Source organism: Biomphalaria glabrata, chromosome 2 (genome assembly GCF_947242115.1).
Source record: "Biomphalaria glabrata chromosome 2, xgBioGlab47.1, whole genome shotgun sequence".
Lineage (NCBI taxonomy): Eukaryota > Metazoa > Mollusca > Gastropoda > Planorbidae > Biomphalaria > Biomphalaria glabrata.
This window is the reverse complement of record NC_074712.1, coordinates 55,743,176-55,760,078: the sequence shown is the minus strand read 5'-3', so window position 1 is coordinate 55,760,078 and position 16,903 is coordinate 55,743,176. Positions and strand designations below refer to the sequence as shown.

At 35.8% G+C, this 16,903-nt stretch overlaps 1 protein-coding gene across 1 annotated transcript in view; it reads right to left on the bottom strand.

Annotated features, from left to right (window-relative positions):
* LOC106056153 (phospholipid-transporting ATPase ABCA1-like) overlaps nucleotides 1-10,507 on the bottom strand; it is a 40,100-nt gene extending 29,593 nt beyond the window's left edge. The window contains exons 1-3 of the mRNA XM_056021502.1: nucleotides 10,250-10,507; nucleotides 10,001-10,106; nucleotides 274-367 (exon numbers count right to left, since the gene is read on the bottom strand). Coding sequence (XP_055877477.1) covers nucleotides 274-367; nucleotides 10,001-10,066 — 160 coding nt within the window. The 5' untranslated portion in view covers nucleotides 10,067-10,106; nucleotides 10,250-10,507. The remainder of the gene's footprint in view (nucleotides 1-273; nucleotides 368-10,000; nucleotides 10,107-10,249) is intronic.
* Nucleotides 10,508-16,903: the final 6,396 nt, after the last annotated feature.

Below are 16,903 nucleotides of genomic sequence, written 5' to 3'. Positions count from 1 at the left end.
CATTACAATAAAGTCAGCTCAATGAATAAGCCAAATTTAGACATGATGACCACAGGTTGTTCAGGCACCAATCATTTTATGTCTATCAAGTGAAAACGTCCCAAACTATTGTAGTTCTCTTAAGTTATGTTTCACCTTTAAAAACTACAATACGATATAGGCTACATTACTTGATATTTTTATGACCATAAAGTCATATTTAAATTGAATCATTTGTAATTAAAAATAAAGAAAGCACAACAAAATTATGTCTTCTACAAATAACTGACTCACATTCTGGAGTTTTTATAGGTGGTGACCCTATTCTTAAAACTGATACTATTCCAAGGATTAAAACTGGCCAAAGTAGCTCCAAAGCTAGAAAAAGCTGAGGATAATTGAAAAAAAAATGTTGATGAATCATAGTATTTACCAAATCCTTCTGAAATAGTATTTTAAATATAGATAATACTTCTAACTAATAATAGTAGTAGGCCTACAGTGGACAAATAAAGAGAAGTCAAACTATATATATTTCTACTTTCCGATGAGTTACTGGTACTACACATAACAGCATTTTTTAAAATGTCAAGGTCACACATTATTATGAGAGGTGCTCTGGCAGAGTGGTAAAGCGCTTGGCTCCAAGGGGTCCTGTGTTTGAATCCTGGTGAAGACTGGGATTTTTTATTTCGAAACTTTAGGTTGCCTCTGAGTCCAACCAGCTCTAATGGGTAATTGACATTAGTTGGGGAAAAGTAAAGGTGGTTGGTCGTTGTGCTGGCCACATGACATCTTCATTAACAGTGAGTCACAGAAACAGATGACCTTTACATTATCTGTCCTATAGATTGAAGGTCTTAAAGGGGAACTTTATTATGCTTATTTGATGTACTACAAATTGGTTGGTTAACATAGATGATCTACATGATATGATGAAACTTTAAATTGAATGCTTTTGAAACAGCTTCATCTGTGGTGCAGTAAAATTAAATCTAGACTCAAGCAGCTTTATCCACTAGATCTAGATCTATCTCTAGACTTGTCATTTAGCCTGAAAGTTTTTGTTAGATCTAGAGCGAGGTAAGCTCTTACTAAGTCAACTAAGTGGTCTATATAATAATTAGACTAGTCTAGAATATATATAGATCAATATGAGCATGGAATGGGGTTTATTGCCTGAGTCAGCCATGAAAACCAATGACTTTGCAGAATTTAAGTCTTTGATTAACATGCAGACTAGATTGACGTAGAAACGCGTAGGACGTAATAATCATCTTCTTTTTTGAATTACTGCATAAGATATTAAGATTCTATCTAGATGTATTCATTAAGACATCTAGATCTGGCATAAGCTTCTAGTCTATAGATCTATAGAGTAATTTATTTATTCTGGACATTAGACCTACATGAATCTGAACAACTAGCTTTTTTTTTGGTCATTACATCTTTATTTTGATATTTAATAGAGATCTATGAATCTAGCGTGCTGTATAATGTGCGTGTCCATTTTCCAATTATTCTGATCCAATTTCCTAGCTGTCTTTTTATGTAAAAAAAAAAAAGAATTTCATATTTGTTAGTCACGTTTTTTTCCCTATGTTACCAGGATGACTTTCACTCTTCCTAGAATCTATATTTTTTTGGTTTGCTAAGTAAGTCCATGCGAATAAGTCTAATCATAAATGAGTCCGGCAATATTTATTATAGCCTATATGAATCACGCTAATTTTAGTTTCTTCAAGAGTAACTTTTCTTGCCTAAAAATGTCTTTTTTATCATCGTATTTCTGTTCAAATGTTGTATACACTAGAACTAATTTGAAGCATACATCGGTTGTCGAAATAAAGACATATTATTTCGGTTGATTGCATTGTTTTTCATACTACTTTGTAAATAGCAAACTCCTTAGTTCAAAGGTAGGCTACTCTTGTGTATATTTGACTTTTTAATATCCCCCCCCCCCCCTTTTTCCCATAAGATCGGAAATGTTCTTTATTCAATAAAGACTCATGGTTCATATAGTCACGAAATGACAAATATTCTGCTTTTTAGAAGCAACCAGTGCACTATGTCCTTCCATTAGTTATCTTCTTTACATCGATCATAGCAACTATTTCCATGTGACCGAATTCGTAGCCGGATGCCCTTTGTTTTCTCAATTTTTTAATCCTGATAAATATTCTTAATATTCTGATATTCCAATTTCGGACTTTTTTTTTACCACTTATTTAATTAAGTTTCAATTTCTAGTTCATTTATATAGAATTGGTTCAAAAAGGTCGGCAACAAAACAATACATTTTCTTAAATTGCTATTAAGTAACTAAATCATTCCAGTTAAAAGAACCATTCTTTAGACAACTGGCAAACTTTCTTTATTTTTCTCTTTGATAAAATCATTCGAATGACTTTTGTAACACTTCCTTCGTTTTCGCTAAAACTGCTTTCACCAAAGAAATCTCAATTGCCACTTGCTAACTTTGCTATTCTGGAGGAATTTACATTAATGGCATGGCCTTGGGAGAGTTTGGTATTTTAAAGAAGTCCATTTTTAAATAGTGAATTTTGGTTGGCATCCTGACATTACGATGCTACCCACTATTTCAATAGTTTTATTGTTTACGTCAGGGGTCTCAAACTCATTTCAGCATGTGGGCCACAGTGGAAAGTAACAACCATTCAGCGGGCCACACCACAAAAAGAGAATGTTTTTTCATTAAATTTTACGAACACTACTGTCACTGCAGATAAATGCTAAATTACATTTAGTGTAGCTTATTACATGCACAGGCAGTTTAGTTGACCAGACTATCAACGTTAGGCCTGAGGTCGCTTGTAGTGGCAAGCCTCAAGGTTGCTCTCAGATGCTTACCAGTCAGTCTTGATCGTAATGCTGTTTTTTTTTTTATCTTCATTCTGGAAAAAAATGTTCGCAAACGTACGTACTCCCAAACATCGCTAGAATTCTAGCAAATGCGCAGAATAAGTTTGGAAATTTCTCTCTGGGAAGAAACCGGTAGAAATCTGGAACACCAACATCAGCGTATTTTTGCTTCAGAACAATGTCACACTGCAGGCCCAGTAGTTCCATCTGGAGTTCCTCTGGAACGTTTTTCACTTCAACTGAGAACGGAGTGGCAACAAGGAAAAACTGGTTCGAGAGCAGTGAATTGCTGAAAGCGGTGTTTAAAATCTTCCAGTAGTCTCTGTCTTTCATTGCCATGAACAATGCTATTTCCCGTCTCAGCAGCACTTTTCCACGATTCAACCATCTGACTTCCGTATGATAAAGCAACTCTCCGTATTTCGTTTCCAAATCAGATAGAAATGACACAAACTGTCTGTGGTTGAGACCCCGTACATGTATGAAGTTCACCGTCGTCACGACAACATCCATCACGTTCTCATTTGTAGACTTTTACCACAGAGTGCTTCTTGGTGCAGAATGCTGTGTATGGCTGCAAAAGGTCCAGCCAAGCTGAGCTGATACCGTTTCTCTACCATTAATCCAACAACACAAACCTTCTCTGAACACATTGCTGGTGCACCTTCCGTAGCCACTGAAAAAAGTTTTTCCCACGGTAGCCCACACCTGTCAATACAAGTTTCCAGTTCTTGAAACACGTCGCGTCCAGTCGTCTTTCCTTTCATGGGTAGTAAGTCCAATAGCTCTTCAATAATGTTCAAGTTTTCGTCGACCCCACGAATGAATACGGCACAGTATGCGGTGTCAGTTACATCAGTAGACTCGTCCAGTGCAATGGAATATGCTACAAAGTCTTTTGCAGCGGCACTCAGTTACTGTTGAACATTTGTCGCTGACTCGGTGATCCTACTTGCAACTGTGTTCGCAGACAAACGTATGCCTTTGAAGAGTTTCTTTTTCTTGGGGCAGATAATTTCACACGCCTGTAGCATACACTCTTTTACAAACTGGCCTTCAGTGAATGGTCGTGATGCCTTTGCTATCATCTCACTAACAACAAAGCTTGCCTTCACAGAATCTTCGCTTGCAGTGGGCGGACACCTCATTTACTGATTTGTGCAGTTGTAAATCATTTCATGGCTTATATGTGGTCATAGTAAATTTTATCTAATTTTTTTTTGAATTTGCGTTTCGCGGGCCACATGGGACACGTGTTTGAGACCCCTGGTTTACGTCAAAGCAGTGTAATGTAGCCTACATTCAGCTGGTATACATGCTAAAGTTAGGTCTAACGTTTTGCTAGTGATATAAAGTGTGATGGAATGTTTTGAACTTTTTGATGGAATTTCCACCAAAAAATGTGTTTAGATGAAATAAAAGAAAAGTATAGGCATATAGATCTATTTATCAATTGTCTTTTACTGCAAAAGTACATTTCTTTTTCATTTTGGTGTCACCCCCATAGTGGATGTCACACGGTGCGGATCGCATCCCCATAGTGACGCTACGGATAATATCAATATTGTTCTGTTGTCACAGATAAATATATAACATACTGTAGACATTAATCAATAATAACAATAATAATAACAGAGACTTTGTGTTTATACAAGTAGACATAGAAGGCTATCTTTTTTTATTGCCTCACTTCCTGTTAATTACTTTCTCACAAAACATTCACAACAAACAATGACGTAATATAAACATATTAGCACATCCTTCCTTTTGAAGTTATCATCACATCCTTCCTTTTTAAGTTCTTAAGACTGATATCTACAAGGAAGCTTAACAACTCGACCACTTCTGGTTGTCTTGACCGGCACAACAAGTTCTCTAGACATTGGTCTATAACTGTGTTTCATTTGTTCCAACAGTTTGCTGTTCATTGTCTTCATCGATATCACCTTTCTATACTGGCTATTCAGTTGGTGTGGCTATGCCAAGACTGCCTCGAGACATGTTATTGGGAAACAAAGCAGAAGTTAAGAACTGTTATCTTATCTTATCTTATATAATACAGACGTTACTTCAAAAAAGAAGATGATTACGTCCTACGCGTCATGCATTTAGTCATGCATATTAACCAATGACTTAAATTCTGCCAAGTCACTGGTTTTCCTGGCTAGCTCAGGCAACCCATTCCATGCTCTAATAGCACTAGGGAAGAAGGAGTATTTGTACAAATTTGTCCTAGCATATGGGACGAGGAATGTGCCTTTATCTTTGTGTCTTTCAGAGTATTTTATTAAATTTTGTTTTTGTATTTGAAGATTATGGTTCAGTGTTTTATGTATTATTGCTACTTTACTTTTGAGTCTTCTGTCCTGAAGACTTTCTAAATTTAGTGATTTTACTAAAGGTGTTACTCTAGTCAAATGTGAATATTCGTTTGTTATGAATCGCACTGCTCTATTTTGTGTCTGTTCTAGTTTCTTAATGTTTTCTTGAGTTGAGGGGTCCCAAACAGAGGATGCATATTCTATTATTGGCCTAACCAAGGTTAAATAACATTTTAGTTTTATGTTCTTATTTGATTTATAGAAATTTCTTTTAATATTCAAGAAACAGGGTACGCAACAGTAAGAAAATAACCTCTGAGATGTTTTAGTTGTGCTAAACTTGGACATTAGGCAAAGGAATGCAGACATCGAAAATTCCCAAATGAAATGAAGCACAGAAATTATTGGGATAATACAGAAAAAAAAAGAAACTATGGATTTAATGATCGATCGAAGTAGACAGATAAATTCACGACAATCAGAGAGAGAGATGTTAACTCTTGTTGTTCTGAACAATTAAGTAAGTCCAACTCAGATTAGGACAGATTTAAAATTTTCACTAGAAATAAAAAAGGTGAAACATTCGATTTCGAAATTTTATACTAAGTTTAAAAATTTGTCAAAAGAATGTAATTTAGTTTGACAATCTTTGTGATGAATTTATCAGTGATCCATTTAGTATGTGGGCTATGTGGCATACAGTCAGATCGAGTGAGAGAGAGAGAGACTGTTTAGAGACGTGGACTTGACTTTAGAGAAAGTAGCAAGCATAATTCGTGCATACGAGCACACCCAGAACCAAATGATAGAAGTGAACGGACTACTGGTTGAAGCTCCGAGTAAATCTAGAAATAAAGAAGAAAAAAAAAACAGTGAAAATTTATTTGCATGACTAAATGTCAATAAATCATTCAACAAGTGTCATTAGAGATTGCAGATCTTGTGTAGACCTATATATATATATCACACGGTAAATGCAAACGCCATACATATGGACAGGCACGCCGCAAATGTAAACGGTTGAATCATTCATCACACAATGTCGTTCAAGACATTACAGGTTGTAGACACTCCAAGTAGATTCAATGGAAAATGAAAGTAAAGAAAGCCAAGTGCATGACTTGTTGTTCGAGGCAATTGGTAACGACAACAAGATCAAAGTTAGGATGTTTGATGTCAATACTATGGGAAAAACAGTCAAAACTGAAGACTTGACACTGGAGCACAAGCTCATATTGGAGTCAGCGTGGAATACAATAGAAACTGATCGCCAGTTAAAGCAGTCAAATATTACCCTAAGATCATTATAAGATCATAACAAATATTATAATTGAACGGAGCTGCATCAGTTATATTTAAAGTTGACGATGTAGAAGTCAAAGATAATATTTTCATGATCAAGAAAAAATATAAATTCTATTTTGGATATAAAGACATTCCTTGCTTTAAAACTCATTAAAGCAAAATGAAATATTGAGGTGGACGATGTCAAAACAAAGGAATGATGCTCCACGAGAGTTGATGCAGAGAAACCAACTAACATAAGCTATTATGAGATGAAGAGCAATCGAGTTGTAATGATGAAAAGTTTTTGAATAACGCAACTGCACATTTTCCGGGAAGTGACCAGAAGATCGCTGAAATTCGACGAAAAACTGAATCTGATGCTAAGCTAAGCTACTGAGCTAACCTTGGTTAGGCCAAGGACGTAATCATCTTCTTTTTTGAAGTAACGTCTGTATTATATAAGATATAAGACATAGATAAGCAATTAAATCTATATCAGAGTAGAATGGCCAAAGTAAAACAAAATCAAGTACATGAAAAAGTGTGTTAGTCATTAAAAGACAGTATTCATCAAGAAAACGTCTGTTAAGTGTAATAGTATCAATTAGGATCAGTGATGTGATTAAATTTGTAAAAATTAAGACTAACAATAGTAAATCTGTGCGATTAGAAATATTTTTTACCAATTGTTTTTGTTTAGCGCGATGTCATGCTTCTAGCTTTCTGAAGGCGCTACCACTGAACCAGTTTGGCAAAGGGCGGGAGTACCATGGGCGCCCGTAGGATTTTTTGGCATGGGGTGCAAGTTGCCACCTTATGGCTCAAAGTCGTAGCTTCAACCTTCTTATTACGGAGAATATTACATATGTATTTCACGAATCCATGCCTGAACACTGTTCTGAATGCTAGCCATCGTGGGGCAGCCATGGTAACCTTGGCCCAATAGTTTGTCTATGTCTAGACTGTACAGAATGTATTCGCTGACGGCGTTAGAAACGGGCAGTGCGTCTCTTTGAACAACATGGACGAAACCAATGAAGTCTTCTAGAATACAATCAACATACCGAACGTTCATAGAGCTCAGTTTGCTGCAAATTTCGTCACCAAAATACCCAATAAATGTTTTTAACGCATGAGACTGCTCGTATTTTTTGTTTTGTTTCATGCCGCTGCCATATCAACATTCAAATCAACATTTTGACAATGGCATGTGAAGAACTTTTTTATATCTCTTCTATCGTAAACTGGTGGACGTGTTTAACCTGCTATTTCATCGAACACCAACACCGACCGCAACTCCGCAGAACGTAAATAGTAAATACATTTACCACTCTTCACTTTGTTCAAAGAAACGTACAAATGTATCACATCGAAAGTCTACTGGCAAGGATTTCTTCTCCAGACAAACAACATTTATCATATTCTAGACCTTAACTAAATATAATAAAAGTTGCACTTTCAGACATTGAAATATTAGGCCTATAGGACACATGATGTTAAGGTCATCTGTTTCTTTTGCATACGGTTAACGAGCAGGGTGTCATGTGGCCTTCAAAACGACCAACCGCCTTTACTTTCCCCAACTTAAGTCAGATACCCCATTAGAGTTGGGTGGAATCCTGAAATTCAAAATATCAGTTTTCACAGAGATTCGAACCCAGGACCGCGGGTTCGGAAGCCAAGCGCCTAACCACTCAGCAAACGCGCCCATGGGAAGTACGATTTATTCCCCTAGTTCGATACCAAACAAAATAATTAATTACCATTAGCTAATTAACTAATTGTTTTTTTTTTTATTGATTTTTTTTTGCCAGGTACAAGTAATAATTGTGCAAAATTTCAACATAATCTATGATTGGATGTGAGAGAAACAATGCTCAAAACCTTTTTTACAACAGAAAGTGGGTTGATATAAACTTTGTTACTCATGAATAGAATGAGGAATTCCAATTTATGAGAACAGAATTATAATTCCTTCAGGTTATTTTGGTCTTCCGAAGACCAGATAGAACTCAAGAACGAGTTTGTTTTGGCAAGAAATGTCCAAAGATATTTTTCGACTTTTATGAAGCGCTCAATCTGGGTAACAGAAAAAAAAAATTAAAAGAAAAATTACTACCTCATGCTGTACCAGAAAGACCATGGGAAAAGTTTGCCATCGACTTGTTGAATGGCGAAAAAAATGACTACTTGCTTACAGTTAATTATTTCTCGAAATATTCTAAATTAAAGCAAAGAGAACAAAGAGCGGAATGTGTCATTAGAGCACTGAACGTTATATTGCTAGATAGGGCACACAACAAGAGACAGTGAGCGACCTTATGCCATTCAACAGGTACAAGTGCAGACTATTTGTTACTTAATGGGGTTTTAAAAATAACCAAAATCAAACACCATATACCTTAAATTAAATGGTCAAAGTCAGGTTAATTTTTTAAAAATTGAGAAAGATCCATATCTCGCTATGCTTGAGTACATATGTGGTGGGTTTGGGCACAGAACAAACTAAATGACATGACGAAGGCAACTCGTAGGACGATTCCAAACTGTTTATTATACATTAAAGACCTGCAGCCATACGTAAACACATGGTGTAGAACCAGGCACAAAAGGGAGTGGAGACGACGTAGGTCCAGTAACATACGGACACTACAGTGACAAGAGATGCCGGTAGAATGGACAGTGCCCACATTGCCTGCCTTTTTATGCGCGGACACAAGGTGCCATCTAGGGGGAAGGGTCACGTGGATATCGGGGTGGCTGGTGTTTCCTGAAAAGGTATCCACTACACTACACAAAAATACTCCAATAAGCGGACTGCCATATTCACCATCACAACTGGAAAAGGCTATTTAATACTTGTGATATATAAATAAAAAACTGAACCATAATCTTCAAATACAAAAACAAAATTTAATAAAATACTCAGAAAGACACAAAGATAAAGGCACATTCCTCGTTCCATCAACTAAGACCAATTTGTATAAATACTCCTTCTTCCCTAGTGATATATTATTAGAGCATGGAATGGGTTGCCTGTGCCAGCCAGGAAAACCAATGACTTGGCGGAATTTAAGTCATTGGATAACATGCTTCACTAGATGCATGACGCTTAGGGCGTAATTATCTTCCTTTTTGAAGTAACGTCTGTATTTTATAAGAACAATTATCTCTTAAATTAGAAAATTCCTTGTTTTTCTAAGCAACCTTTAAAAAAAATGTCTATAATAATTGCATTGGTCATAAAGAAATGACGATTATATATATATATATATATATATATATATATATATATATATATATATATATATATATATATATATATATATATTATTTGTTTAAACTAAAATTTAGAACTAAATATTGGGGCGTCTTTCTATTAATTTTATATACCTTTTGTTACATATGACGTCTTTATCTTCTTATATAATACAGGGAGATTTGGTTCAAAACTACTATAGGCCTACTACATTAGAACGGCTACAAATACAGATTTCTAAATAAAAAATGAGTAATATTAGTTCTACCGGATATCGACGACGAAGTAAAATATTTTTCCACACTAGAAGCCTTAACTGGTTTAATGACTGCATCTTTTCTCAGCAAGTCAGTGTAGACATTTCTCAGCTCGCACTAAAAACACAGAAAACAAAACAATTTATATAAACAAATATTATCCAAGAGCTTAAAAATGTAATTTACTTTTTAACGAATTTATTTTCACATAAGAATTATAAAACAATACCCCTCCCCACCTCAAAACAAAAAAAACTCACTAAAAGGAATGAAGTGTCCTTGAAGGCCAATTTTTCATCTTGACTGTAAAAAGAAACATACCTACTTTCTAGGCTACTAGTTGCAAACCGGTACTCAGAAAAAAAAAGTACTATAATAAAACGAATACCAGTTTTACCCCAGTGTGTTAGGTATAAAAAGACTTATAATGTGGTTAGACTAGAGGCTCTATACACGTGTCTTTACAGTGTCAATCAACTAGAACTTTTTGAAATGCAGTCAGTCATAACGTAGTGCACTCTTATGAACACAAGCCAGGCAGCGGTCCTCAACCCATACCCAAAATTGACATATGTTTATTTGTTTGCAAAATGTTTGACATGTTTCGGATGTTCCTTCAGAGTTGAAGATAATTACTTCCTAGTCCAAACCTCCCGCAGGCCGACGGGGGATGGGAGCGGGCAGGGTTTGAACCCTGGACCATCGATAAATCTGAACGACAGTCCAGCGCTCAAAACGCACTACCAGGCAGCCCAAATTTTAGTTTAAAATGTCTTTTTTTAAATTTCAAAATTAGTAATCTATTTTGGCTATTTCAAGAGTAGTTTAGGTCTTATTAGGGTTAAAGGTTATGTAGAGGAATTACCTTGCTATGGATACCCTTCAACAATGATTTTTAGATCTTTGAATGTATGTGATATGAACGTGAGTTTTTGAAGCAGCTGGTTCAATCCTGGACTTCTACCTAACTTAACATTTGTGAAAAGAGGCGTCTTTACGTCTAAAAACGTCTATGGATACCTACCGACACATTCAAATTGTTACAAATGTAGAAAACAATTATATTTTGTGAATCAAATGTGGGTGTGTGTGAAAGAGAGAGAGAGAGAGAGAGAGAGTATGCTGTGTGTGTCTGTTCGTCTGTACGTGTGTGGATGGGACGCATTAGGTCTATAATTTTTTTGCCGCAGAGACCGATATTGCTATAGGCCTAGTGTTTCTAAAAAATTATACAAATAACACTCATGTCGGGCCGCACAAAACTTGAAACAATGAAAAAATTCACTCCAGTGGCGTAGCTAGGGTATTTGATACCCAGCGCGGCAACACATCAAAATTAGTGAGTCGTAAGGTGTAATTGTTGATCGCAATTAGTTCTTGATCAACGTAAGCTTGAAAAAAAAATTTCGCTTGCGTGTAGCCAAATTTACTACAATAGTAAAAAATATGCGAATCAAGATGGCGAAATTCGGGGACTAATATATAGCCTAGCCTATTTTTAAAATATAAAACTCAAGAGCTCAACAGAATCTTGTTCCGCACCACCCGCATATTGCTAGCTACGCCCCTGATTCACTCTATGGTGAGTATATTCAGTAGAATACATTTTTGTTGAGACTCATTGACCTTCGGCAGGCTGCATGCTGATCCAATGTTGTCCAGCCCTGGTTTAAGTAACTTAAGCTATTATGAAACTAAGCCTGTTATAAATAGACAATAACAATAGATCTAGTTATGTATGCCAGAAAAAAAAAACGCCCTTTCTTTTAAAACTAATTCTTGAAAATTCTTAAGAGACATAGATCTAAGTCTCTTTTGTAACATTCGGCCCAAGCCTTGCTAGTCGATATAAAAACTAATAATACTAAGTATCGGTTATATGATAAAATCAAAGGAATGCACCGATATAGGTATGTGTAAGTAACACCTCGGCAGTACTTTCAATGGATGAATACATACACACAGACACACACAGTCGCACATACATACAATTATTTTACATCAAACTACGCGCATGACTGATTTGTCATCATATCTGTTTAAAAATCTACGAATCACGTCGATGTTATCTATCCTGCAATGTAATTTTTGGCCATTTGATTTCAATTTATTTACATATTGTAACTTGACATTCATAAAAGCAGACAAATGTTACCTTGACTTTTCTTGTCATAGGCGTAGCCAGGATTTTCTTTTCGAAGGGAGTGCATTTTTTTTCCTTTGCACACACACACGCAGATACACATACATACATACATATTTATAAACCACCTTAATTTGGCTACGGTCATTGGAATTTGGTGACTGTAGTTTGCTTTAGTTTTTATTGAAGACGGAGGTTTAAACTCAAAACCCCCTTGGCAAGCTCATGGAATTTGGTGACTGTAGTTTGCTTTAGTTTTTTTTTAATGAAAAGATGTTTTTTTAACCTCAACCGGGGGGGGGGGGGCTGCAACGCTGGGTCAAATGATAACTTAAAATTAAAATCTCCTCTCCAATAAAAACATTACAGTAAAACAATTTAACAGTCATAAAATCTGCGAGGGAGGGAATTTCATTTCCGGTGGGGGTGTGAAACATTTACGTCCACATTTTTTCCAGCCTAAACGTTAAGATTTCTTTTTCTACTTGGTCACTTTATAAAGCGAATTCCGAATAGAGGCCTACTCTGAAACTAGTTCAGTCTTTACATTCGATAGTATTCTTATATTTTATGTATACAAGAGAGACAAATATGTTGGGGATATATAGCCTAATAGGCTATGTACTTTGTGTACTTACCTTATAGGAAAGGCCCATCAGCGAAATGGCATATAAAGCGAACACCTCCTCGTAATTTTTATCCATTCTTATTTATTTAAAAAGTAACTGCAGCACTAATAAAATGGTATTACAAAGACTCCATTTTTCTACATTTTCCACCTATTCACTTTCGTTTTCCCTCATAAAAAAAAGCATAGCTGAAGGTCAAAGTTGACATGCATGGAAATTTCATTCTCAAAACGTTTCCGGATAAACGAGAATAGGTCCGAACTTAAGGCGATTTTAAAGCACCAATGGACATCGGCCGAAAAAAAATCGCCTATTATGCTTCTAAATAGATGAGGAAATAGTTAGCTAGAATAGCCAAGGCTATTCATTCCGTTGAAAAAAAAATATTATGGGGTGTTCGCTCAAAATGACCTTTTAACTGAAAACCTATTCAGCGAAACCCCTATTATAAGCTTAAAAAGCCATTAATAATAACTTAGTTACTGATTTAATCTGTTTTTCTTTTTGTCTTATCTATCGTTATTGTTTGTAAACTGAAATATTAAAATAATAGGCCTATTTTTAACCTTAACCCAAATGTCTTCGATTTCGAAGATTAAGGATGAGTGCAGTAGCCTACATGTTTCACATGTCTACGCCCAGTTGCGACCAGCATATTTTCCCGCATTTTCTTTCCGTCTAAAATGTTTGACTCGCAGCTCTCTCTCCAACAGTCATATGCTGGCAGTTACTTTCCTCTATGCCAGTGAGGGTGAAACGACCATCATTTGATCTTAACAGCGCTTAGGCCTATACGATTTATACGGGGGGGGGGGCCTCTGTTTTGCCGTCCTCCTTTTTTTATTTAACTGACTGGTTAACCTCTTGTTACTAATTAATGATATTAATATGTGTATAGATGTTTAAATGAAGATCAGAATTCCTTTCACAGGGTTCCCCCACCATTCTGAGATTAGGAATTCAGAAGATTTCCAAGAGTTTTCCAGGAGAAAATATTCGATTTCAGGAGCGGAAAAAATGCTAACTATATATTTAGTAATAAATATAAGAATTATCATATAATATACATGTATAAAATTACAAGATCTCTCCTGAGCCTTTCGTCTCCATGCCCGAAACCCTAGTTGTTGTAGATCTACCTCCCATACATCATCAATCCATCGCATTCGGGATCTGCCTTTGGGTCAATCAGCGCGCGCGTGTGTGTGTGTGGGGGGGGAGGTCGAGTTGATGTTGATTAAATTAAGTGCACTGAACATGTGTTCTATTAAAAATAGTCACAGTAACCAGAGTTTATAAAATGGGGAGCAAAAAGACGTGGACTAGCCCATAATAGGGAGGAGGCAAAATAGAATTTTGTAGTTTCTTTCTTTCTCTAAAAGAAAAATATTTGATCGCAAGTTTCGTAGGCTATATAAACATCAGTTCCAAGCAGAGAAAGGAGATGTGGAGCACGAGAAAAGTGAAAACAAATTTAGGCCTAATGTCACAAGGAGGACAATAGTTATAATGCTTCATGGAAGAGGTTAAATGATAGAACTAATTGAAGCATAATTTCCTATATTTTAACATGCTATTTCGCTATTTTTTACGGCCTTTCGCTCATTATGACTCCCGCGAAAATTGCGTTCGCTGATTAGGTCCGACCCCTACCGCAAGTTGACTTGAATTATAAATTTAATAGCTGATATGGAAAAAAGATTCAAATTTAGTTTTATCGCCCAATAGCTGAGGAGTCCGCAGATGTTTTCATTTTTTTAATAAGTTTAACCATTGCGGAGTTATAAATTCTAAACTAAAAACTGGCACAAAAGTGTTCGCCATTGGTCCTTTCCCATATATACTTTTATAGTCAATTGATAAAATTCAAAGTTTGGCCAGGTGCAAGTAACGTTGAATTGTGGTCAGTTATAATACAAGAGAGAAGTCAAGATTCCTAGGCCCTATACAACACACTACAAAGTTAACTTTAAATGGCTCGAAATGCAAAACTGATTTATCAACACTCGGTTCTGGATTGTTGAACAGTAATTTAAATTGCCATAAAAAAATCTAAGTGAAACAATAAGATGTTTATACAAACATTTAGAATAACTATAGAAGCACAAAGAGTCTAGAGTCGATCGATTATTTCTTAATAGGTTTTAGAAACAAAAAAATAGAACGCTTCATTTTGGTTATTTTCTGATGTCTGGTGCGCCAATGTATTTCATTTTAATCTTTCCGGAAAGCCTTGACCAAATTTTCTATTAGAATGCGATCAATGACCATAATTTGTTTATTTTGAATGGCAGATCTGGTAGGAGCTTACAGTTCGTCAAAGTAGTCTTGATAGTTGGGATGGTTTGGAGTCACTGGGAGACGCGAACCAGAATTAAAGTTTGGACAACTTGAAAGAGAGAACTTGTCTCGAGATATGCTAATTATTGACGGTATCGGACTATGTAACGGGGAGGGGAACTCTGATTCATATCCATGTAGCGTGTGTGTGTGTGTGTGTGTGGGCTCCTTCTTGCGTGAATCGCCAACATTAGAAGATCTGCAGATATATAAAATATAAAAAAAGTTATCATAAGTACGTATTTAATTAAAGCGATGTTTTGAAGGTTGACAGTTTGAATGTTTGTTCCGACCTGTTCTGTGGAGACGGTGGTGACAGCCACGCTAAAGCAGGAAGTATAGTTAAACCAGTGATTCCAATGTTGTCTATATAGACCTCCATGTCTCTACGAGAGGGGCAAAATGAAATGGGGTCTATGAGTAGTAAAAAGGGGTCTATGTTGGTGGATCTTATTTAAGCAGGTCGAGACTTTAAATTTTATTTTTCCAATAATAAATCATAGACAAATATGAATCTTACCTTAGTTAATCCTTTGAATTTTTACACTATTTTTCGAACGTTTTTTTTTAAAATATTTTTTAATGTTAATATCTTGTTTTAATAGCTTCATTAGACTTAAACCCAGGTCCTCTCGTGCCGTTCGACGCATATGTTGTCATGCTGTCTTCAAGAAACAAAATGAAAATAATAGGCCTATTAAAAATGGACGAATCCAAAAAGAAATGTAGACAGCTTAGTGTTGATTATTTTATGCTACAAAGTTCTAAGTCAGCGGTTCTCAACCTTTTAAGGTCGTCGACCCCTTACAATCCCGAACTCTGCCGCGACCCCCCCCCCACACATAATAAAAGAATAGACAATAACAATCTTTAGTTTCGATAATCCTAGGCGACCCCTGGCAAATCGTCAATCGACCCCCAAGGGGGTCGCGAACCACAGGTTGAGAACCCCTGTTCTAAGTGATCACAACATAAAACCATCTAAAATGGAGAATCTTTTGAGATGACGACAGTGACAATCTGATAAAATAGAAAAACGATTTGAAATACTTTCGAGCAATCAAAGAAAGTTCTCAATAGACCCAAATGTGGACAAAATGTTTGCTTCAACGTCACAAAGAGTTTAAGAGAGTTTATTTTTTGTTTGGTGAATTCGTGTATGAAATTTATTTTGCTTTATTGAAATTTACATTTCATTAATAAAAATATATGACTGTGCAAAAATCACAATTGAAGTTTATGATTTTTCAAAAAATGCATAATTAGCTAAGCAGGGGGTCTACCGAAAACTTGAAAAAAGAGCGCAAGGGGTCTACGAGACAAAACAGTTTGGGAACCACTGAGTTAAACGACCAAACACAACACGATATTGCAAAATAGTACAGCAGCGAAGGCTGACGTGTTTCTCACAAAAGGTCAGCATGTACCAAAAGAACACACACTGGCAAACAGTCTATGGTGTTATATAGGCCTACTCAAATATATTGCGCTATTTCAATACACATTTTCTAAGGGATCAGTATAGAGTAGTGGAAATGTATCTATGCGCCAAGATTATGGCATAAATGTTGGTGGATAAGCAATGTGTGATATGCTATAGATATTAGATCTTTAATTCGCGCGTTTTTAATTTCATGAGATGGCATTGTGTTTATTTCAAATCATTTTGTAAATGTGTAATAAAAATATTTCAATTTCTCAAACTCAAAGGCGAACAATGTTCATTGATAAGCCAAATATTGAATAGCAATTTTAATTATTAGAAGATAAAAAGTGAAAAGAATTTAAACAACTTGAATGGA